Source organism: Theropithecus gelada, chromosome 9 (genome assembly GCF_003255815.1).
Source record: "Theropithecus gelada isolate Dixy chromosome 9, Tgel_1.0, whole genome shotgun sequence".
Lineage (NCBI taxonomy): Eukaryota > Metazoa > Chordata > Mammalia > Primates > Cercopithecidae > Theropithecus > Theropithecus gelada.
The window spans coordinates 22,206,042-22,230,637 of NC_037677.1; the positions used below are offsets into that span (position 1 = coordinate 22,206,042).

The window sequence follows — 24,596 nt, forward strand, 5'->3', positions numbered from 1 at the left end:
AGTAGAGACGGGGTTTCACCATGTTAGCCAGGATTGTCTCAATCGCCTGACCTCGTGATCCACCTGCCTCAGCCTCCCAAAGTGCTGGGATTACAGGCATGCGCCACCACGCCTGGCCTGGAGATTTAATTTTTAAAGCACTTTGGAGTATGTGTAGTATATTCCAAAACCAAACCCAAAAGGTATAGATAAATGGATCTGGTTTGTCCTGGAAATGTCGTGTTTGCTTCCTTTTCTCTTTTGTACAGCTTTCTGCCTTTCTCTCTGTTTCTGTTGTTTATTTTTAAATTGGTAAGAGTATGTTAGTGCTCATTAAAATATTACGTTTCTCTCTATAATCATTGTATTAGTCCATTTGCATGCTGCTGATAAAGACATACCCAAGACTGTGTGATTTATCAACAGAAAGAGGTTTAATGGACTCACAGTTCCACATGGCTGGAGAGGCCTCACAATCATGGCAAAAGGCAAAAGGCACATTTTCATGGCAGCAGGCAAAAGAAGATGAGAGCCAAGCGAAAGGGGAAACCCCTCGTGAAATCATCAACTCTTGTGAGATTTGTTCACTACTATGAGAACAGTATGGTAAAGACCCACCCCCATGATTCAATTACCTCCCGCCAGGTCCCTCTCACGACACATGGGAATTGTGGGAGCTACAATTCAAGATGAGATTTAGATGGGGACACAGCCAAACCATATGAGTCATCAAAAGATATAACAAAGAGGAGAAAAGATAAGAAAGAGCAGAAAATTGCTTTTAATCCCCCAGAAGTATTAGATTCATTGGCCATTTCTCTAAATCAGTAACTTTTAGTGACTAAAATATGTTTTCTTTTTTATTTATAGGTGTCTTATTTACTTATAATAATATGTGACATCTGTAATGCAATATGTATGGTCGATTGGCATTTAAATACATTTGAATCATGTGAACATGCCATTCTTTTGTACTTAAATTTCCATGAAATGGCCTTGCAAAAAGTTTTCTGTGTATTCTACTTGCTCTTGCCTTTTCCTAGTAGTCATTCAGTTCTTGTTTGGGGATATTTTTAAATGTAAGATCATCACGGTGTTTGTTCTCTCTCTCTTTCCCTTTCTTTCTTTATAACTTCTTTGATCCATGCTTAAGTACTGTAGTTTGAATGTCTGGTGATGCCCACAAAAATTCCTCTCCTGCATATTACACTTCTTAACTCTGTAGTATAGATCCTCATTGTTTTAGACCTGCTACGTTTAATTTTTGGCCCTTGGGAGGAGTAGTCTCAGCACAGAATGACCCCACAGACTCTGGGGGAGGCACAAGCCCAGCTCATCTCTCAGCATACACACAGTCAAGAGTTGTTCTCAGATCTCAGGCTCTGTCCCTAGACATATAGATGCCTTTGAGGTGGCCACCGTTAGCAGTTTAGTCCCTTTCAGCCCTATGGTTCCAGAAGCTGATGCTATGACATTCTGCGGCTGTTCAAAAGCAAAGCCATCAGCAGGCCTACATAGGACCCTCTCTATCCTCCATCACAATTCAATCCAGGATCCTAACCTCTGTGCTCTGCCTCAGTGGTTTTGGTCAAGCAGTTGCCAAGCTGTTTGCCTGGTGGATCTCTACCCCAGTCCCTGTTCCTCTTTAGAGACCATGTAGCTCTAGCTACCTCGCAGGGCTGCCCTAGAAATAACAGACTAAAAATAACCAAATACTCTGTTCGTAAAACCTCATCACTATGTCAGTGTATAATAAAACAATGCTCTGTTCTTTTTGAGGCAGGCCTGAATAAAATATTCCAAGAGCAGCAGAAACTAAGTTCACCTTAGTTTATAAAAGCTTATTATCCTACCCTAGAAAGAAATTCTATGTTAGGTTGAATAATTAGTTTTTGATGACCCAATGTGGAATACTATTTGTCACCTTATTTTCCCAAAGGAAAGATTAAGAAAAAAGTCAAAAGACTTATAAAAATAAAAGGCCCTACCAGCACAGCAATTTTGCACTGGGCCAACATGTTTATTTTCAAAACAGAAAACACAGATCTCATGACAGTATATCATTACCATGGCTATTCCAGTTAGAAGAAGGAGGATGATTTGCATATTCTGAAGTATCTTGTAATACATCACAATGAAAATCTTGGATTCCTTTGTTCTCAAGTGTGTATTAGTAATAATTCTCCCTGATTTATATGTCATAGCATAGTAAAACTTGCAAGAACTGGGCAAAAGTAATGCAAGTAAAGTGAGGTGTTTTACCACTTTACCTGACAAAAAGCATTTTTAGAGGTATTATATCCATATTTAAGCAAAGATAAACAATAAATAGTATTTTTGAAGTTGGAGTTACCGATTTCTGAGTGATATTTTCTTATAAAAGTGTTGTGTCTGCTATTCATATTAAATTGGAATCAAGAACTTGGTTTATTAAAACAGAATTACCATTCAACCCAGCAATCCCATTACTGGGGTATACAGCCAAAGGGAAATAAATCATTCTACCAAAAAGACAAATGCATTTGTGTATTCATCACAGCATTATTCACAATAGCAAAGACATTAAATCAACCCAGATGTCCATCAATAGTGGATTGGATAAAGAAAGTGAGGTACATATACACAATGGAACACTACACAGTCATAAAAAAGAGTTAAGTTATATCCTTTGCAGCAACATGGATGCAGCTGGAGGCCAGTATCCTAAGTAAATTAACACAGGAACAAAAAATCAAATACCACATGTTCTCATTTATACATGAGAGCTAAGCATTGAGTACACATAGACACAAAGAAGGAAACAATAAGCACTGGAGACTCCAAAAAGGTGGAGTGAGGGAGGGCAAAGGCTAAAAAGCTGCCTATTGGGTTCTGTGCTCACTATCTGAGTGACGGGATCATTCATACCCCAAACCTTAGCATCACACAATATACCTGTATAACAAACCTGCATATGTACCTCCTGAATTTAAAATAGTAGTTGAAATTATTACAAAAAAATCTTGGTTCATTCAATACAGACTTAAGATGGCTGGTTGACCCTTGCTGGAATATTAGAAATCCAATAATATGTATATATATTTTACTATGACAAGGTAAGAGTGCCTTGTGCTGCTATACTTGAGTGAACACCAGGAATTCCAGCATGGTTCTTTACTAAAACAGTCCATTTCTAATGCTCCACACCATAGTTCTCATAGGGCAGCCCCTTCATCGTCAGCATCAGAACACCTGAGGAGCTTGTTCAAGTGCCATAGCCATGACCTACCTGAACACAATCTCAGAGATGGGATCCAGAAACTTTCCCCTTTGAAGACTTCCCCAGAGAATTTTATTCTCTTCTCTAGAGCATCCTAAGAAAATGAGTAAGAGGCCTGTATTAGTCCATTTGCACACTCCTATAAAGATACTACCTGAGACTGGGTCATTTATAAACAAAGGAGGTTTAGTTGACTCACAATTCTGTGTAGCAGGGGAGGCCTCAGGAAATTTACAATCATGGCGGAAGGAGAAGCAGGCACCTTCTTCACAAGGCAGCAGGAGAGAGAAGAGTGAGCAAGAGCAGGGAAAACTGCCTTATAAAACTATCAGATCTCATGAGAGTTCCCGCACTATCACGAGAACAGCATGGGGGAAACCACCCCCATGATCTGATCACCTCTCACTGGATCCCTCCCTCGACATGTGGGGATTATGGGGATTGTAATTCAAGATGAGATTTGGGAACACAGGCAAACTATATCAAGGCCTAAGGTATGACAGGAGAGACCCAGTAGGGGGCTTAGTATTTTTGTGGAGCTTGGAGTGGCCCCTTGGCTAACAAAGGATGATTTGCACCCTGACTTCTTCAAGTCAGGAAGCATAGTGCCACAGCCCTTCCTATGTGGTGGGCACTGTTTCAAGAGCTTTCCATTTAATACCTCATTTTATCCTCACAGCAACCGTACGAAGTAGGTGTTACAATGATCCCCATTTTATAGGTGGAAAAACCTAGATATAGTGTGCGTAAATAACTCCTCCAAGGTCATGTACTTAGTGAGTCCACTATGTTCCCATGGGTCTAGGACGAATCCAGTGCCTCAGACAAATACTGTATGAGCAGGTGGTTTTGGATCTATGACATGTTTTTTTATTTTCCTCCCAAAAGATCAACTTGTTAGGGTTTTGTTTTTGTTTTTGTTTTTGTTTTTTGAGATGGAATCTCGTTCTGTTGCCCAGGCTGGAGTGTAGTGGCACAATCTCAGCTCACTGCAACCTCCGCCTCCCGGGTTCCAACGAATCTCTGGCCTCAGCCTCCTGAGTAGCTGGGATTACAGGTGCACACCACCACACCCGGCTAATTTTTGTGTTTTTAGTAGAGATGGGGTTTCACCATGTTGGTCAGTCTGGTCTTGAACTCCTGACCTCGTCGTGATCTGCTGGCCTCAGCCTCCCAAAGTGCTGGGGGATTACACGCGTGAGCCACCACGCCCAACCGACTTGTTAGGTTTAAGCAATTTATCAGTTACTTTTTGCTAGCAATCTCTTGTATTCTGTTTAGGTGGTAATCGTAGAAAAAGGATCTGTATGCCATTGAAATTTAAGAAGTGTCTATTTAATAGATTAATAGGAAAGGGACATAATCAGATGCTTCCAGTTAGCAAGAGCTGTCCCCAGTCACCCACACGTGGCTTCCTTCAGCCAGAACTGGTTCTCCTAGGCAGGGAATCTTTCTCTACGAGCAGAGTTGTTCTCATGGAAAAGTAGAGGCGACCAGTCTCTTCCCTTTTTTTTGGAGGTTACATTGCTTCTTGGTTTGGGATGTACATCCCTGGGCAAAATTTAGAGTAGATCTCTCAGCAAGATTTAAAGTGGAGAGGAGTTATTTAGTGTTCTTTTGGTCAAAAGGGGTCATGGGAGGACCGCTAGACTAGGGGTGCTCTGTAACCTAGCTCCAGCCACCTTCCCACGGACAAGACAAGGACTTTTACCCTGCCTTTATTCACAGTTCTTTTTTAACTTATGCCCTTCAATACCATCAGCAGAAATCTTCCCCATTTTCATTTCAAAGTATACCTCCACCCCAGTTGAGGCTTTAAATACTGTTCCTAAATTAAAAGCAGAACATTGCAGAACCTTTAAACATAGAAATGTGTGATCCTAGAACACTGACATGCCAAGTACAGTTTTAAGGTTTAAGTTTATTAAGAACATTGAAGCATATTTGAAATGTAGAAGAAAGACTGGTAATAGTATTCATCTTATATCTAAAATGTGGGGGGTTTTTTCTAGTAGTAAATACAGCAGATGAACAGTGAGTAGAGAAACTGCCATTTGCTGATCTTGTGAAAGAGCCAAGAAGTTTGTGAGCGTCACCTCTCTCATTGTGTCATTTCTGGTGTTAATCATTCAGACAGGTTTAACACGGAGATCTCCTAGTCTGAAGTGTCATTTCTGGAGACGGTAATTTGAAGAATTTGAGAGGCATGGCAATAATATGAGCCAATTCAAAGATACACTACAGTTCATGTATCAAAGGAAAAATACTTTTTGATGGTTTTTTAGAGATACTGAGGAGTTTGAAAAGAGATGGAGGAGCCAGACTTTCCAGATCATGAATGCACATTTTTTCCGTTTAAAGAGTCTTTTTTTTTTTTTTTTTTTTTTTTGCTGAAGTCATATTAGTCGTTTGTAGCCTAACACCATTCAGCTGTATATTTATTAACAAGTCAACCTTTCCAAAACGGCAGTGTGGTAACTGTAAAGTGAATCTTGGGAGAAATAAACCTTGTGCTATAGAACTGAAAGGATGAATATCAATATTAAGATGTGGGGACAAAATTAAGGTTTAGCTAAGAAGCACTATAAATGCATTTAGGTTTCAGAACTAGTAGCCCAACCTGCATGTAAAAATGAGTGCTTTTATAAACAATTAATGCTCTTTGCAACATACAAGCACACACAGAACTTATTCATGTATAGTTAGGAGTTCATTTTCTGAGACTTTGGCTGGAAATCTAGGTTTCATGGATGAAACACTTTGGGTAACATCTCCAATATTCCCCCTGAGAAAATGAAGTAACAAAATCCATTAGATACTTAAAGCTAATAGATATTCTTTAATGTGGCTCCAGGTCTCTTTGTCTTGGCATGTTGTGGTGTTTTGGCACAAAGGACCATCAGAAAAGCCATTTTTGTCTTTGAAGATGATAGATTCTGCACACTTAATCCATTAATCTGAGCTGATGGGCTTTTGCCCAGAGTTAAAATATTTTCTCCTTACATAATGGTTTTCATATTAAATCATCGAATAACACTAATTTTTCTGGTGACTGCATTTAATTCCATTTTCTAGATGTAGAAAATTAAAGTGAGAAGGGAGGTAAACTTTTTCTTTTTTTTAACGAGGACTTCTATAGTGCTTGCTATATGTGCTCAAGCTCTCTTCTAAGTGTTTTATAAAATATGAACTCATGTGGTCCACATAACTACCCTATGACTCCGGTACTATTATCCTCGTTTAATAGGTGATAAAGATGAAACACAGAGAAGTCAAGCAGCTGGCCAGCTTGGCACGTGGATGCTAAGTGAGAGAGCAGGGGTGCAGCTCATGCTGTCTAGGTCTGGAGTCTGAGCTCTGACCATTACACTACACGGCCTCTAAGGCTCCCTCCAGACCACCCTCGTGGAGAATACCAAGAGCCAAGAATAGAAACGGGAATACTTAACATTTCCAGATCCCCTTTCTGAACCCCCGCCGACCCTGGCCTCCCCATAGACTACATTCAAATCTTCAAAGTGAAATTTCAGGCTGAACATTTTAAACTTGGGGAAGATGGAGCCTTTGAGATCACAGAGGAGCAATCTTGGAAGATGGGACTATGCTGAATGACTTAGCATCAAGAATATTTAATGTGCTTAGTGAAAAAGATTAAAAGTGAATTGAAACATGATCATTGGGTGGTGTTCTGTTTATTCTGAACAGCTACTTTTAAGTTACAAGTCCCACTTCCTGCACCTCCACTGGCCCAGACTGATGAGGCCAGAAGAGCTGTGCATTTTACCAGAAAAAAGAAACATCAGGAAATGACTAAAGAGCCACCAGCCAGGGCAGTAGCTCCCTAACATAAGGAGCCAAGCAGCACTTTCACAGGTCTACCCAAGGCATTGGTACTCCTGCAGAAAGAAAGATGTCCTATTGTTGTTATTAATGGGATTATAACCTAGCCTGAGAGCTTTGAGATATGAAATAGCCCCATCTTAACCAGGGAGCTCTTCACTATTGGTTCAAAATAGAGAGGTGTGGGCTGGGCACAATGGCTCATGCCTGTAATCCCAGCACTTTGAGAGGCCGAGGCTGGTGGATCACTAGGTCAGGTGTTTGAGACCAGCCTGAACAACATGGTGAAACCCTGTTTCTACTAAAAATACAAAAAATAGCTGGGCGTGGTGGTGCATGCCTGTAATTCCGCTACTTAGGAGGCTGAGGCAGGAGAATTACTTGAACCCAGGAAGTAGAGGTTGCAGTGAACCAAGATCATGCCACTGCACTCCAGCCTGGACGACAGAGCGAGACTCCGTTTCAAAAAAAAAAAAAAAAAAGAAAGAAAGAAAGAAAAAGAAAAAAGAGAGATGTGGCTTTCAATTTTTATTTTCTGGCAGTAGCTAGTTGAGGGGACTATGCATTGACAGAAAGGCAGTTGAAGGTAAGGACCCTGTGGATCCAGGACATCTGGGTGTCATTAGCCATCAAGAGGGGCCAGCCCACATAAGCGGTGGCAGAAAGGAAAAGAATCTCTGGCCAGAATATGGAAGTCATGGCTGGAGGCAACATTGGCTTTATTTTTGGAAAAGAGTTGGCCGGGCGCTGTGGCTCATGCCAATAATCCCAACACTTTGGGAGGCCAAGGTGGGCGGATCACCTGAGGTTGAGAGTTTGAGACCAGCCTGGCCAACGTGATGAAACCTCATCTCTACTAAAAATACAAAAATTAGCCAGGCATGGTGGCGGGCACCTATAATCCCAGCTACTCGGGAAGCTGAGGCAGGAGAATCGCTTGAACCCGGGAGGAGGAGGTTGCAGTGAGCCGAGATCGTGCCACTGCACTCCAGTCTGAGTGACTAAGACTGTCTCAGAAGAGAGAAAAGACTTTTCTTTTCTTTTCTTTTTCTCTTCTCTTCTCTTCTTTCTTTCTTTCTTTTTTTCTTTCTTTCTCTCTCTCTCTCTCTCTCTTTCTTTCTTCAAATTCTGAAATAATTTTAGATGCCTCTCATTCTTTATACCCCCAGGATAACTAATTCAGCTAGTCTATTACAAGAAGAAAAAAAATACTAAGTCCATCCATGAATATGAGGTGGGTTTCATTTTATTCATCTATTATTCATTATTCACTTCTCACCACTTAGAAAGCTTCCAAAGCTCTCTTATCTCCAGACCCACAAAATCCAGGCTTCTAATAACTCTTTTATCTTCAGTAGCCTTGATTTTCACCAGGCTTTAGTTGCAGTCTCTTCCTGTCATGCCAGAGTTTTAGAGTCAAACTCACTTTGGTCAGCAGGACTGGTAGAAGCAGTCTGGTCATCAACAAATAAGTGTTATGGGTTGTTGGGTGGTTTTCCTTTACTTCCTTTTCTGGCAAATATCACTTAGAATGATTTATCTTTACTCATTCAAAAGCTCTAACTGTCCCAAAGAGAGGATAACCACAAAAATTTCCTGTAAAAGTGACACAGCACTTTTCCTCTAAAAGTGACGCCTAGGAACTGTTTAGCAGTCATTCACTCAGGGCTATAGAGGAGTAGTTATAGGGATATCACACACACATCGATTAGAAATCACTCTACTGGGCCGGGCGCAGTGGCTCACGCCTGTAATCCCAGCACTTTGGGAGGCCAAGGCAGGCGGATCACGAGGTCAGAAGGTCGAGACCATCCTGGCTAACACAGTGAAACCCCGTCTCTACTAAAAATACAAAAAAAAATTAGCTAGGCGTGGTGGCGGGCGCCTGTAGTCCCAGCTACTCAGGAGGCTGAGGCAGGAGAATGGTGTGAACCCGGGAGGCAGAGGTTGCAGTGAGCCAAGATCACGCCCCTGCACTCCAGCCTGGGAGACAGAGCAAGACTCCGTCTCAAAAACAAACAAACAAATAAACAAAAAGCAAAGCAAAACAAAACAAAAATCCAAAAGAAATCACTCTACTGAAAGTATAAAGAAGATCTCAAGACAACTTACTTGAATTCCCTATTCTACAATTTGGACAGATTCCTTGATATTACGTATTAAATCATAAGGAGAAAAAAAATCTGGTTTTGGTCTCTTTGTGGTCTAAAATCCTAGCAAAAAGTACAGAGAAGTTTAATCCGTTTTTAATAGGTTCTGCTGCCATAGGCTTTCTATGTATACAATGCATTAAGTCTTGCCACGGTCTTTGCAGGTGGCTTTATTGACAGAGGTTACTTGGATAGTGCCATGCAGGGGTTAAAAACAAGACCTTCAGGGCCAGGGGACCTCGTGCTGAGTCTCACAGCTTGCAAAGGTGCAAGTTCCTGGACCCCTCTAAGCTACAGTGTCATTTGTAAATAAGGGTGATGGTGCTATCACACAGGGTCATTGCAGGCATTTAATCAGATAACATTTGTAGAGTTTCTGGCATAGTGCCTGGCATAAGAATAAGCATACAATAAATATTAGCAGCAGCATTAGATTCTCATAGGAGCATGAACCCTATTGTGAACTGTGCATACAAGGGATGTAGGTTGTGAACTCCTTACGAGAATCTAACTAATGCCTGATGATCTGAGGTGGAACCGTTTCATCTCAAACCCCCCACTCCCTGCTCTGTGAAAAAACTGTCTTCTACAAAACCAGTCCCTGGTTATTTTAAAGCTAACTCCTTCTTGCAACATTTGCACTGCTTAATATTCAAGTTTAAGTTGGATGGAGCTGGATTTTGAATTCTTTCAGGCTGTTTCTATTTTACAGGCAAAACCCACTGCCACATTGGGAAAGGCCAAAGGGTAAATTACTGTCTTATTTATTAACAGAAGGTAAGGTGAACATGGAAGTTCAGTAGCAGGTTGTAACACATGTCCAGAATGATGCCATTTAAAAAAAATGTGTATAATACTTGTTTGGGAGGCCATATATCCAAATGTTAATATTAATTATCCCTGATTGCCCCTTATTTTCTATTTTACACTTTTTCTTAGATTTTCTGCAGGGAAGCTGTATTACTTTCTTATTTAAAAAAAACAACAAATGCTATATATTTATGTGCATGTGTGTGTGTGTGTGTGTGTATATATATATATATATATATTTTTTTTTTTTCGGACAGGGTCTCATTCTGTCACCCAGTCCTGAGTGCAGTGGCATGATCTCAGCTCACTGCAGTCTTGACCTCCTAGGCTCAAGTGATCCTCCCACCTCGGCCTTCCGAGTAGCTGGGACTACAGACACACACCACCATGCCTGGCTAATTTTAAAAAATTTTAATAGACACAAAGTATCACCATATATGTTGCCCAGGCTGGTCTCAAACTCTTGGGCTCAAGCAATCCTCCTGCCTCGGTCTCTCAAAGTGCTAGGATTACAAGCATAAGCTGCTGTATCCAACCAATGAATGCTATTTATAAAAAGAAAGAACTGTATGGTCACTGTAGAACCAATTTGTAGAGGGGTGTGGAAGCCCAGCTTCAGTCTCCAGGTATGAAAAAGTAGAGATGGAGACTGTAGCCATGTGAGCAGGGAGCCCTGGGGATTGCTTGTGAGCCCTGGGGGTCATTTGGTAAGGCACTGCAACTTCACAGCAATTGGTATTTCAGAATCTTCAGTGAGGTTTTATACCTGCCGTACTCACCAGAGTCTTGTTCTTATCCTCAGTTGTTCCAAGTATGTGAATAACTCCAGAAACTGATCTGGTACCCCCAGAGGCTCTCTGAATTTCTGAGGTCAATAACACACTAGACGCAGGTTCTGCACACCTACTATCAAAGTAATGGCCCCCAAACTTAACAGTTGTGTAGAAGCACAGTTTTCAAGCATCTGGAGCTCTGACTTGCTTTGGATCATTATCACAGGCCCCAGATTTCTAATTGCTCTGCAAGGACACTAGGCCAGGCCTAATGAGCAAGGTGAATATAGTCATGTGTTGCTTAACAACAGGGATGTGCTCTAAGAGATGCAAATGTATCATCAGGCAGTATCCTGGACTACAATGTATCCTAGACTACAAACCTGTACAGTAGATTACTATACTGACTACTGTAGGCAATCGGAGCCAATGGTAAGCATTAAAAATATGTATCTAAAAGAAACTACCATCAGAATGAACAGGCAACCTACAGAATGGGAGAAAATTTTGGCATCTACTCATCTGACAAAGGGCTAATATCCAGAACCTATAAAGAACTCAATCAAATTTACAAGAAAAAAACAAACAACCCCATCAAAAAGTGGGCAAAGGATATGAACAGACACTTCTCAAAAGAAGACATTCATACAGCCAATAGACATAGGAAAAAATGCTCATCATCTCTCGCCATCAGAGAAATGCAAACCAAAACCACAATGAGATATTGTCTCACACCAGTTAGAATGGCAATCATTAAAAAATCAGGAAACAACAGGTGCTGGAGAGGATGTGGAGAAATAGGAACACTTTTACACTGTTGGTGGGATTGTAAACTAGTTCAACCATTGTGGAAAACAGTATGGCGATTCCTCAAGGATCTAGAACTAGAAATACCATTTGACCCAGCCATCCCATTACTGGGGATATACCCAAAGGATTATAAGTCATGCTGCTATAAAGACACATGCACACGTATGTTTATTGCGGCACTGTTCACAATAGCAAAGACTTGGAATCAACCCAAATGTCCATCAGTGACAGACTGGATTAAGAAAATGTGGCACATGAATACTATGCAGCCATAAAAAAGGGTGAGTTCGTGTCCTTTGTAGGGACATGGATGCAGCTGGAAACCATCATTCTCAGCAAACTATCGCAAGAACAGAAAACCAAATACTGCATGTTCTCACTCATAGGTGGGAATTGAACAATGAGATCACTTGGACACAGGGTGGGGAACATCACACACTGGATCCTATTGTGGGGAGGGGGGAGGGGGGAGAGATAGCATTAGGAGATATACCTAATGTAAATGACGAGTTAATGGGTGCAGCACACCAACATGCCACGTGTATACATATGTAACAAACCTGCACGTTGTGCACATGTACCCTAGAACTTAAAGTACAATTAAAAAAAAAAAAAAAGGAGTTAACAGAAATGGGACCTGATTTCCTTTGGGAATCTTATAATAATGAATACTTTAAAAATATAGTGAGGCTTCAGGCCGGGCGCGGTGGCTCAAGCCTGTAATCCCAGCACTTTGGGAGGCCGAGACGGGCGGATCACGAGGTCAGGAGATCGAGACCATCCTGGCTAACACGGTGAAACCCCGTCTCTATTAAGAAATACAAAAAACTAGCCGGGCGAGGTGGCGGGTGCCTGTAGTCCCAGCTACTCGGGAGGCTGAGGCCGGAGAATGGCGTGAACCCGGGAGGCGGAGCTTGCAGTGAGCTGAGATCCGGCCACTGCACTCCAGCCTGGGCGACAGAGCGAGACTCCGTCTCAAAAAAAATAAAAAATAAAATAAAAATATAGAAAGTAATTCCTACTAACTAGAAGAAATGTTTTACGTATTAATTGGGTTTTCCCAAAGGGTAGAAAAGTAGTACAATGAAGTAATATATATATATATATATATATATGTATCTAAACATACCTTCACATAGAAAAGACACAGTAAAATATGGTATAAAACAGGGGCCCCTCAGCCCCAGGCCACGGACCGGTAGCAGTCCAGGCTCCATAGCAGGAGCTGCATAAGCAGCTTTATCTGTATTTACAGCTGCTCCCCATCGCTCACATTACCATCTGAGCTCCACCTCCTGTCAGATCAGCGCTGGTGTTAGATTCTCACAGGAGCGCGAACCCTATTGTGAACTGCGCGTGTAGTTGTGCACTTCTTTTTCTTTTTTTTTTCTTTTCTTTTTTTGTTTTTTTGAGACTGAGTCTAGCTCTGTTGCCCAGGCTGGAGTGCTGCGGTGCAAGGAGATATCGGCTGACTGCCACCTCCACCTCCCGGATTCAAGCGATTCTCCTGTCTCAGCCTCCCAAGTAGCTGGGATTACAGGTGCCTGCCACCACGCCCAGCTAATTTTTGTATTGTTAGTAGAGATGGGATTTCACTGTGTTGGCCAGGCCACCACACCCAGCTAATTTTTGTATTTTTAGTAGAGATGGGGTTTCACTGTGTTGACCAGGCTGGTCTCACACTCCTGACCTTGTGATCCACCCTCCTTGGCCTCCTGCAGTGCTGGGATTACAAGCACGAGCCACTGCGCCTGGTTGGTTGTGCACTTCTTATGAGAATCTAACTAATGCCTGATGATCCAAGGTAGAACAGTTTTATCCTGAAACTGCCTCCCTCCCTGGTCTGTGGGAAAATGGTCTTCCACAAAACCAGGCCCTGGTGCCAAAAAGGTTTAGGACTGCTGGTAAAAAATAAAATAATTATGCACTTGTATAAGGCACTTACCATGAACGGAGCTTGCAAGGCTGGAAGTTGCTTTGGGTAAGTGAGTGAGTGAGTGGTGAGTGAATGTGAAGGCCTAGGACGTTACTCTACATTACTGTAGACTTTATAAACACTCAACACTTAGACCACCCTAAATTTATTTAAAAATTTTTTTCTTCTATAATAAATTAATCTTAGCTTACTGTTACTTTTTACTTTATAAGCTTTTTAAAAAAACGTTTTGACTCTTTTGTAATAACACTTAGCTTAAAACACAAACACATTGGACAGCTGTATGAAAATATTTTCTTTATATCCTATTCTGTAAACTTTTTCCTGTTATTAAAATTTTTCATTTCTTATTTTTACTTTCTAAACACTTTTGTTAAAAACTAAGCCACAAACACACACATTAGCCTAGGCCTGCACAGGGTAAGGCTCGTCAATATCACTGTCTTCCACCTCTATGTCTTCAGGGGCAATAACACGCATGAAGCTGTCATCTCCGATAATCGCAATGCCTTCTTCTGGAATTCCTCCTGAAGGGCCTGCCTGAGGCTGTTTTACAGTTAACCCTTTTTTTTTTTTGAGACGGAGTCTTGCTCTGTCGCCCAGGCTGGAGTGCAATGGTGCAATCTCGGCTCACTGCAACCTCTGCCTCCTGGGTTCAAGCAATTCTTCCGCCTCAGCCTCCCAAGTAGCTGGGATTACAGGCACCCGCCACCACACCCAGCTAATTTTTTTGTATTTTTAGTAGAGATGGGGTTTCACCATGTTGACCAGATTGGTTTTCAACTCCTGGCCTCAAGTGATTCGCCCACCTCAGCCTCCCAAAGTGCTAGGATTACAGGCGTGAGCCACCGCGCCCGGCTACAGTTAACTTTTGAAATATAAGTTGAAGGAGCACACTCTCAAATAACAATAAAAAATATAGTAAATACATAAACCCAGTAACATAGTCATTTATTATTACCAAGTATTATGTACTGTACATAATTTATGTGCTATACTTTATACATTTAGCAGCTCAGTAGGTGTTGTTTGTTTGTTTGTTTGTTTTGCAATGGCGTCCTGCCGCGTCACCAGACTGGAGTGCAATGGCGAGATCTTGGCTCACTGCAACCTCCACCTCCCGGGTTCCAGCGCTTCTCCCACCTCAGCCTCCTGAGTAGCTGGGATTACAGGCATGCAACACCATGCTTGGCTAAGTTTTTGTATTTTTTAGTAGAGACAAGGTTTCACCCTGTTGGCCACGCTGGTCTTGAACGCCTGAACTCAAGTGATCCACCCGCCTCGGTCTCCCAAAGTGCTGGGATTACAGGCGTGAGCCACTGCGCCCGGCCTCAATAGGTTTCTTTACACCAGTATCACCACAAACACATGAGCAATGTGTGGCACGACCACATTATGATGTCACTAGGTGACAGGAATTTTTCAGCTCCATTATAATCTTCTGGGCCACTGTCATATGTCTGGCTTGTCACTGACCGAATTATCGTTAGATGGTGCACAACTGTACCTTCTTTTATTGTTTTAAAATATGAGTGGCTTCTTCTTCCCACTCAAATAATCCTAGTGGACTGTCTTTGTTTTCCCCCTTGGCTGAGCTATTTCAGTGATGATTTCTCACTGACTCATTTACTTCCCTTTCCGTGATCTCAAAAGTTTTTTTTCTTCTACTCCCTCCATTTTAATTTAGGGAAACATATATAATTTTTCGATTGTTTAATTTAAAAACCTGAATTCTTAATCTCGCCTCATTTTATTTACATTTCAGTGGCATATGTGAAACAAAAACATTTTTCCCTTTAGGGCCTATTTATTAAATTTTTTAAAAACCTCAGAGAAAAAGATTCGGCCACATTTTTGTCTCTTTTTATGGCTACAAATATAACATCGGGAATATATATGAGAACTGATGTGCTTCTGAGTTGCATTTTTCACAGTTGGCCGCAGAGCTTTTTGCTCAGATATCTCGAGTTGCATTGGAACTGGGTTTTCTGTATAATTTTTTTCTCTACTTAACTGTAGAAGGAAACACATGTCCAAACTGAGGATAGCCCCACTTTAAGTTTCAACATGGTTTGGGTTTTGCAGCATCCAAGATTTTCCTAACTACACACCTCTTTTTTTTTCTTTTCTTTTCTTTTTTCGTCTTAAAACACGCTCTTTTGGCTGGTTCAATAAGCCGTTCCTGCCAACCAGTTGCTTTTATGGTAATTGACAGCGTAGCTGATTTTTGGAACCTTGGAATCTAAAGAGGCATTTTAGCTCAGACTTTGGAGAGGCTGAGCCAAGCTACTTGCAGAGTAAGAGATACAGCCGAGCCAAATGTGGGGCAGTCAGACCCTGAGTCTGTGCATGCTAATGAACTGCTCTCAAGAGTCTACATACCAGGAGCTAGCTCCAACTTGCGTTTTCCCTCTTTCAGCAACATGCACGATCCTTCCCTCTCCTGTCTGATTGTTTCTGGAGCTACTAGGTGCCACTTCTCAAGTGGAGCCAGTGAGACCACCTGTCAGCAGTGGACAGATGTGTCAGGACCCCCATGACCACCAGGGGTGGGGTACACAGACCCACTGCACCTCAAATACTGACCATGAGCTGAAAAGACACAAGACACAGCACACTTGAGCCAGAGAAGAGCTGATAAGTTTTTACTTCAAAGGGAAAGAGCATAAGAAAAAAAAAATTACAACATTAATACAGCCAGTTAGTATAATGAGAAGATTGTAAATTTTCTGAATTCCCCTCAAATGATATCAGTTCGCTAAAAACTGCGACATTTCTCCAGATTTCATCTTAGCACAACAAATAGAAAAAAAAAAAAAAAATCTCCCCAGTCTCCCAGATCTTTTGAGTCCTTGCTTTCCTAAAAAAAAAGCACAAATGTTTCAGAGTCAAAGGGCTCTGTTTACTATCTTCCTTTTGCCGGTTTGGCTTTTCTGGGAACCAGCACACATTACTCCACAGGAGGTGGCTCTTGGACTACAAAATACCCAAGTGACACTGGGCAGCCCACCAGTAACAGCCTCAGGAAAAGCGTGCCCTTCTAACATCAATTCATTTTTTGAACTACAAGCACTTTGGGCACAGAGACTGCCCACCCCCGGCACTTCCCAAGTGGTGGTAAGCAGCTTTTCCTGGTGGATTTCAGTCTTTGAGATTGAGTTTTGTTGTATGCAGTTTTCACACTGACTACTGATAGAGAAGTAACATGTGTCTATTCTCCATTACTTTTTTTTAAATAGAAATTCTTTTTTTATTGTATTATTCTTTATGTTCTAGGGTACATGTGCACAACGTGCAGGTTTGTTACATAGGTATACATGTGCCATGTTGGTTTGCTACACTCATCAACTTGTCATTGACATTAGGCATTTCTCTTAATGCTTTCCCTCCCCCAGCTCCGCACCTCCCGAAAGGCCCCAGTGTGTGATGTAAAACAATTTTCTTCTATTACTGGAAAGGAACCCAATCTATACCTAGTGACATTGAATGTGCCCATCTGCCTGAAAAATAAAATACAGAATTCAGTGTATTGAATCCTGTGTAGTACATTGTTGAGATTTGTAAAACCTAATTAAGAATACCTGCATGGGGATTTGAGTCTACGTTTTTGCACTTCAAAGGTATTTTCATAGGCACCAAAGTGTCAAACACATACACCCAAAGAGTAAGCAGAATTTTATAATTTCACAGTTGGCTGTAGTAAACATGTTTCTCCGTGGAACAAGTCCAAGGAGTCAGCCACAGGGAGTGCTAGCCACAGCCAGGCGCTCACGAAGCTGCAAGACATGCAAGTCAACTCCTCATCCTAAATAGAGGCTCTCCGTGGACCTGAGCCATGAATTACATCTTCTCCTTCCACGTGCAGGCTCCATACATTGATGGCATTGATGCATTGACAGGTTCTGTAACCCATAACGTATTTGATAGGCACAGGCTTTCTTCTTGTGTGTGCAGTAACCACTCTGAGGTTGACAGTTCAGATAGGGAACCGGGTTCTGGTCTCCTTCGCCTATGTGAGATGGCTTCGTCTGGGAGCCAGAGCGTCAGTTACATAGTCTTCTCTAAATTATGTTTTGTTATTTCCCTAACGTTATTTAAGCCTCATGGAACTTACTCTGCTTTTGCCAAGTCTTTCCATTGAATAAATATCTCCATAACCTATTGCTTCACTTTGGCAACAGAATTGTTGCAATTTGTGGGCAAAATGGAGCAAAGGCCTAACTCATTTTTTTTTTTCCTCTGTGAAATGTGCAATTTGCTGGCTTTCCTTCTCCCAGACGAAAGCCTTGACTTGTTCTCTGTTCTGGTAGCACCTTGTCTCTGTCCTCACTGAGTGAAGATTTACAGATAGGAAAATAGAACTCGATAAAAAATGACTTCACAGATACCGTGGAGGCTTGTTATCCATACACAAAGTCAGCAATCATAAATAAATTAGGCCACGAAGTGCTCAGAATTGTGCCTGGCACGTAGTAAATGATCTGTAAATCAGTAGTATCAGAGTTCTGTAAATTACAAATGATCATTCTTTTCCTGCATTTACATGAGTTACTTTATAATTGCAAAACTATGGAAAGTAGCAGAGGTATAGCTAAGCATCCAGGCTGACCCTGTAAGAGCCAGAAGCTGGCAGAGCTGCAGAAGGTAACGATCTAACTGTTCACAGATCCAATTATTTCCCCCAAAGGATCCCTAAAACCTTATAAAATGCCGCCTGAGTAGTCAGTGAAAGGAGACCAAGGGAACTAACACTCGTTGTTCCATTCTGGGCCAGACACACATGATCTCATGTGTTCTTCACAACCACCTTGCCATTTGTTCACTAAATGCTTTTGTTTTGTTTGTTCGCCTTGTTTAGTTAAGTTCCTTAGGTGAAGGGTTGTGAAAAGAGCTCAGAGTGACCCATGATTGTCTCGTGGTCTACACCTTAAGGCTGAACTCAGGATATGTCAGCAGGCTTTCCCCATTCTTTTCCTTCAGACAGGGTATTGAAGCTTGGCTGCCTCATGGTCATGTCATTTGTTTTCTCTTGACCACCTCTTCCCTGGGAAATTTTGCCCTGCTTAGACTATATGACGATCGTGTTGACGTTATTCTTCTCAAACCTCTTCTAGTTCTGTGACTCTCTTAGAGCTCAGAATTGGAAATTAGGATGCATTTCCTAACTATCCTTAAGCAGTGTAGAGAAAAAGAAATTGTGAGAAATATTGGGTTGGCGGGGATGGGAGGTGGGGTAAAAGGAAGGGAGAGGACTAAGGGCAGGAAAAGACAGTTTTGTAAAGGCCATAGAACTAGCAGAGGGCCTTGCATCTTCCAAGTTTCCTGTGTGGAGCACAGTGCCACGTGCAGTAGCTCCCTGGTAATACTGATTATTGTTGTGGATGAGGATGGTGATGAAGAGGGGCTCACCCACTGTCTGGTTTTGGAGTCTCAACCCTACTCCTTTGCTAGGACGCCATGCCAGTAGCCTATCTACCACCCCCCTACATCTTTCCCTTCAGTAGGGAAATTTTTGTGTTACTCATACCAGATTCTTTTAGCCTAAGGAGCTCGAGAACCCATTTTTGTGGGTTCTTTATATTTATGTGGTGTTGAGAGACATTCGTGTTCGGAGTGAAGCAGCAAATCTAAACCAAAGATGTGAGTGTAGAAGCAAAAGCTAGCATCCTAACTTTCATTTCCTGCAGCAGCAGGAGGAGGCGTTCTTTTGGAAATTGAGGACTGGTGCCTGCTTCTTCTAATAAATATGCCAGGAAATCCTGTATTGCTATCGCCATTGGGTCTGTTACTCATTTGCTAACTAGCAGAGGGAACTATTTGCCCATCCTTTGTCTGAAATAAATGTGTGATAACTGGCCAGGCACGGTGGCTCACACCTGTAATCCCAGCACTGTGGGAGGTCGAGGCAGGCAGATCAGGAGGTCAGGAGTTCAAGATCAGCCTGACTAACATGGTGAAACCCTGTTTCTACTAAAAATACAAAAATTAGCCAGGCATGGTGGCAGGTGCCTGTAATTCCAGCTACTCAGGAGCCTGAGGCAGGAGAATTGCTTGAAACCGGGAGGTGGAAGTTGCAGTGAGCCGAGATCACACCATTGCACTCCAGCCTGGGCAACACAGCAAGCCTCCTTCTCAAAAAAAAAAAAAAAGAAAAAAGAAAATTTGATAACCATGAAATTATAGAATCATTGAGCCAGAAGCACCCCCAAGTTTGTCTAGAACCCCCAGTTTTTTATTTTAATTTTCTTAGAGACAGGATCTTGCTTTATTGCCCAGGCTGGAGTGCAGTGGCATAATCCCTGCTTACTGCAGCTTCAACCCCTGGGCTCAAGCCATCCTCCCACCTCAGCCTCCTGAGTAACTGGGAATACAGGTGAACACCCACCATACCCGGCTATTTTTATTTTTATTTTTAGTAGAGATGAGATCTCACGATGTAGCACAGGCTGGTCTCGAATTCCTAGGCTCAAGCAATCCCCCTGCCTTGGCCTCCCAAAGTACTGGGATTACAGATATGAGCCACTGTGCCCAGCCAAAACTCCCTGATTTGATAGTTAGAGAACTGAATCCCAGACATTGTGGGAGGTCATAATCTGCCCCCAAGTTACACTGCAGGTGGATAGTAGGGCAAGGCCAGAACCTGGCCCCAGGCACAGTCAGCACTTTTTTCCTTATGCTGCTTGTCTCCTGATCCAAAAGGCCCCAATTTCTCAGAGTAAATAACTTCAGATTATTGTATAGCTATGAGAGCTCCCTTTTATTCTTTACTACCCACTGTCATCTTATTTCTGCCCCTTTGCAATTTTTTTCATCTTAATACAAACTGCTTTATCTTTATTAAAAGCTAACTAATTTTCAACTCTATTTCCTGAAGAATTTTTACTTCTGGTCATTAGTGATGAAACTCCTGAGATGAGAAAAGAAAGGAAAAAAATAAAAATAACTGAATTTTTGCTTTTCTTTACAGACACTCTGGAAAACGGATCCAATAAGGGTGACAGGTGAGCAAAATGTTCCCATTGGCCGTGCCTGCTTTTCAGCGATGACATTTTCAATGCAAACTGCAGTGAGTTTGATCGTTTACTTTCTGTTTTGCTTAACTCCAGTGCAGCTAACAGAAAGGGACCGAGCAAAGATGACACGTATTGGAAGGAGATCAACGCAGCTATGGCCTTAACAAATCTTGCACAGGGAAAGGACAAACTGCAGGGAACTACCAGCTGCATCATCCAGAAGTCGTCCCATATAGCAGAAGTAAAGACTGTCAAAGTGCCGCTGGTGCAGCAGTTTTGAGAGCTTGTTGCTTTTCAGATCCAATGGATGTTCTTTCCAGTGTTTTCGTCAACCCTCATCCTAAGAGCCGAAGCAGGGATGAAAATGACTCTCTCCCAAACCTCTTCTTATTTTTAATTATCCCAAATATATCATTTAGTTGCTTCTGTAAAAGACATATAAATTATAAAAAACTCATTTTAATCAAAAATATTAACTTATTTTATGTTACTCAAACTATGCATAAAATGTCTGCATTACCATTACAGTAAGTGCCTTGCTTCCCGAAAATAAGTTCCAACGTGGGCATAGTTGAACAGCTATGCCTCAAAATGCCAACGCCATATGCTTATTAGCCTGTGTGCATCATTCCAGATGGACCTAATCATTCCAGGACTGAAACCAGAATCGCTGAAAGCCCTTGAAATGCATTCAATAATTCACAAGTTAAAACTTGGATATCTGTTCAGCCCAAATGAAATCTTCCTTTTAAAAAAAGTCTACAGTATTGAAAATTGTTCAATGTGCTTTTCAGAGTGACAGTGAGACTTTTATGCATGTATCTTGCCTGCATATCTGATATGTTACAAACTTCCAAAATTCAAGGTGCAGCGATCCACATAACGTTGTACATTTAAGAAGTGATTCCTTCAAGTTAATTTAAAATTTCAATGAATACATGGTGATCAGGAAAACTTTTTTTCAAGCACTGTTGGAAAGTACCACAAAGCCCTTTAGAATTAATCTGGATTTTTTTCTCAAGTTCTGCTGAAGTTTAAAAAAAAAAAAAAAACAACTTTATTATATAAATAACTCAAAATTTTCCTGTGTAAAACTAAACCTGTAGTTTTAAAACATAATCCTGTTTGCATTAGAGCTCACTGTCTTTTTGTGATGGAAACTGTGTTCATATGGTATGACTAAAAATCTTTTATTTGATTCGTTTCAAATTACAATTGCTGATGGACAATTTGTATTGCAGCGAGAACAAGAGAATGAAAGAAATGTATCTCTGTGCGGCTATACATACACATACATAAAATTGATTTTTAAATTTAAAACATATGGAAAACAAAACATTGAACAGTTTGAATTTTGCAAAGTTGGACATTAATGTAAAAGTGAAGTGAAATCGTGCATTGAAAGAAAACATTTTGTTTCTAAATTAGACTACCATTGAGTGAGAACAATCAATATCAAGAAAGAAGACTATCTTTCTCAACTAAACAATAATATTCTAATCAGCTTGGGAAGACTTGAAACTTGAATAAACAGTGGAAATGCCAAATATAACAGAGGGTATGTGCTACAGAGAAGTAAAAACGGTTTGACTCTTTTATGATGGGATTTTTTTTTCTGGGTATGTAATCTATTTTTTTTTTAAACTGGAAAGCATTTTTGTCAGTGTGAATGAGGGTCAATAGTGTAGCCAAGTGGTGACATTTTTCTTTATTTTGCAAAATGCTTTTAAAACCAAAGGCTGCTCTAGTTGACGGACAGTATCAGTCTTGATATAAATTGTAGGACACTTTTTCATGTAACATAGCATTTGGGGATTGGATTTATTTAGTGTAATGAAGATAATTTGATATAAAAATATTTTGTGTATATATATATTTTTACTTTGTTTTCTAAATTGCTGTTTGCAGTAACAGTAAGCGCAAAGCAAAATATATAAGTTATGACTGTATGATCAGATGAAGTATGAGTTCTTTTGGTTTGCATCCTTAAATAGTTAGAGATCTCTGATACAAACTTTGGAATCTTTACAAAACAATTTTGCCAAAATGTGAGCATGTCAATGAAAACTAAAGACAAATACTTCACTCTTTTTCATACTATTATAAGTTATTCTGGTATTAAATATGTTAATAAAAGTGTTTTTGTTTTAACATATTTCAGTTAGATGAATGAATGCTGGTTGTATTTTATTTGAATGAGTCATGATTCATGTTTGCCGTCTTTTTTAAAAAATCAGCAAATTTCTTCTCTGTTATAAATTATAGATGACAAGGCAATATAGGACAACTATTCACATGATTTTTTTTAATACCAAAGGTTGGAAGATTTTATAATTAACATGTCAAGAAGACTTTATAATAAGCACATCCTTGGCAATATCTCCAATTGCAATGACTTTTTAATTTATTTTTTCTTTTGCTGCTTTAACATTTTCTGGATATTAAAATCCCCCCAGCCCTTTAAAAGAATCTTGAACAATGCTGAGCCGGCAGCTGAAAATCTAACTCATAATTTATGTTGTAGAGAAATAGAATTACCTCTATTCTTTGTTTTGCCATATGTAATCACTTTAATAAAATTAATAACTGCCAGGAGTTCTTGACAGATTTAAAATAAAAGTTAATTTCTAGACCTCAATGATCGTATGGATTTTGTTTTCCTTTGAGAGCTGAGCAGGTAGATGAAGCAGTAGAACAGACGGGCCCATTATATGCAGCAATTCTCCTTAGACTGTTAAGGGATATGATATGGGAGTGCTGCATTTGTATTAGGTTTCAATTTCATCACCTTAGGCCACCAATCCAGCTTTTAAAGACTGAGGAAAATGGAGTGTGATGCTGACTATTAAAATACGTACCTTTAAAATGAGCATTTTCACATAATACCTTCTTTCCCTCACTAATACAATTAGCATTATTTGTGGCGTGCTCTGCACTGGAGAGAAAACCTTGGCTTTGAAGCTAGACAGAACTACCTTTGAATCTCAGCTTTGTCCCTTACTACTTAGTCATTCTTACCTAGTTTCTTCATCTGCAAAGTGGGAGTAAGGAGCTATACCTTCTAGAGTTTGCAATAAGATTGAGATAAAATACAATACATAAAGTGCCTACCACAGTGTCTGTCCGATAATAGGTGCTTGGTAGCTGGAACGTATTATTATGTAGTTACAATTCCTCTCTCCAGGCTTTATGCACAAGAAAGTAGAAATATTTAAAATAGCCGGGCGCGGTGGCTCAAGCCTGTAATCCCAGCACTTTGGGAGGCCGAGACGGGCGGATCACGAGGTCAGGAGATCGAGACCATCCTGGCTAACACGGTGAAACCCCGTCTCTACTAAAAAATACAAAAAACTAGCCGGGCGCGGTGGCGGGCGCCTGTAGTCCCAACTACTCGGGAGGCTGAGGCAGGAGAATGGCGTGAATCCGGGAGGCGGAGCTTGCAGTGAGCTGAGATCGGGCCACTGCACTCCAGCCTGGGCGGCAGAGCGAGACTCCGTCTCAAAAAAAAAAAAAAAAAAAAAAAAAAAAAAGAAATATTTAAAATAAATGCAACATAAGAAATGGGTAGTTTAACGAACAGCTGTGGAGAGGGAGAGATGCCTGAAAAGTAAAGCTGCTGTGCAATGGTGAAAGTTGGTATCAGAGTTAGAAAGGCCTTCAAGGAAGATTAGTTTAGCATCGTCACTTTGAATTTACAGGCAAAAAGCATAAAGCGTTGCAAAGTTAAGGCAGAACAGACATTCCAGCAGAAAACACGATATATGCGGTCGCTTCCTTCTTTGGGATAACCAAGAATTGCTTTCCCTCTATTTGTCCTGCTTGATACTGTTCAAGATGGCTCAGAAAAACTCAAGCTGCTGCCTGTGTTCTCTGTCTGCTCCAAGTAGCAATGTTTAACAAACAGTGGCAACAGCCATAGCCTGCTTTCAAACTTATCCAGCTCAGTGGTGTCACAGCATGTAAATAAACACAGAGGAGCAGAGCAAGCCCCGCAGGCCGTCCTGCCAGGGATGGCATAGGCAAGTC

General features: G+C 41.0%; 1 protein-coding gene across 3 annotated transcripts in view; it reads left to right on the plus strand.

Annotated features, from left to right (window-relative positions):
* MKX (mohawk homeobox) overlaps positions 1-23,206 on the plus strand; it is a 75,633-nt gene extending 52,427 nt beyond the window's left edge. For all 3 annotated transcript variants that reach the window (XM_025397992.1, XM_025397993.1, XM_025397994.1), the window contains exons 6-7: positions 20,525-20,558; positions 20,664-23,206. In XM_025397992.1, coding sequence (XP_025253777.1) covers positions 20,525-20,558; positions 20,664-20,850 — 221 coding nt within the window. In that variant the 3' untranslated portion in view covers positions 20,851-23,206. The remainder of the gene's footprint in view (positions 1-20,524; positions 20,559-20,663) is intronic.
* Positions 23,207-24,596: the final 1,390 nt, after the last annotated feature.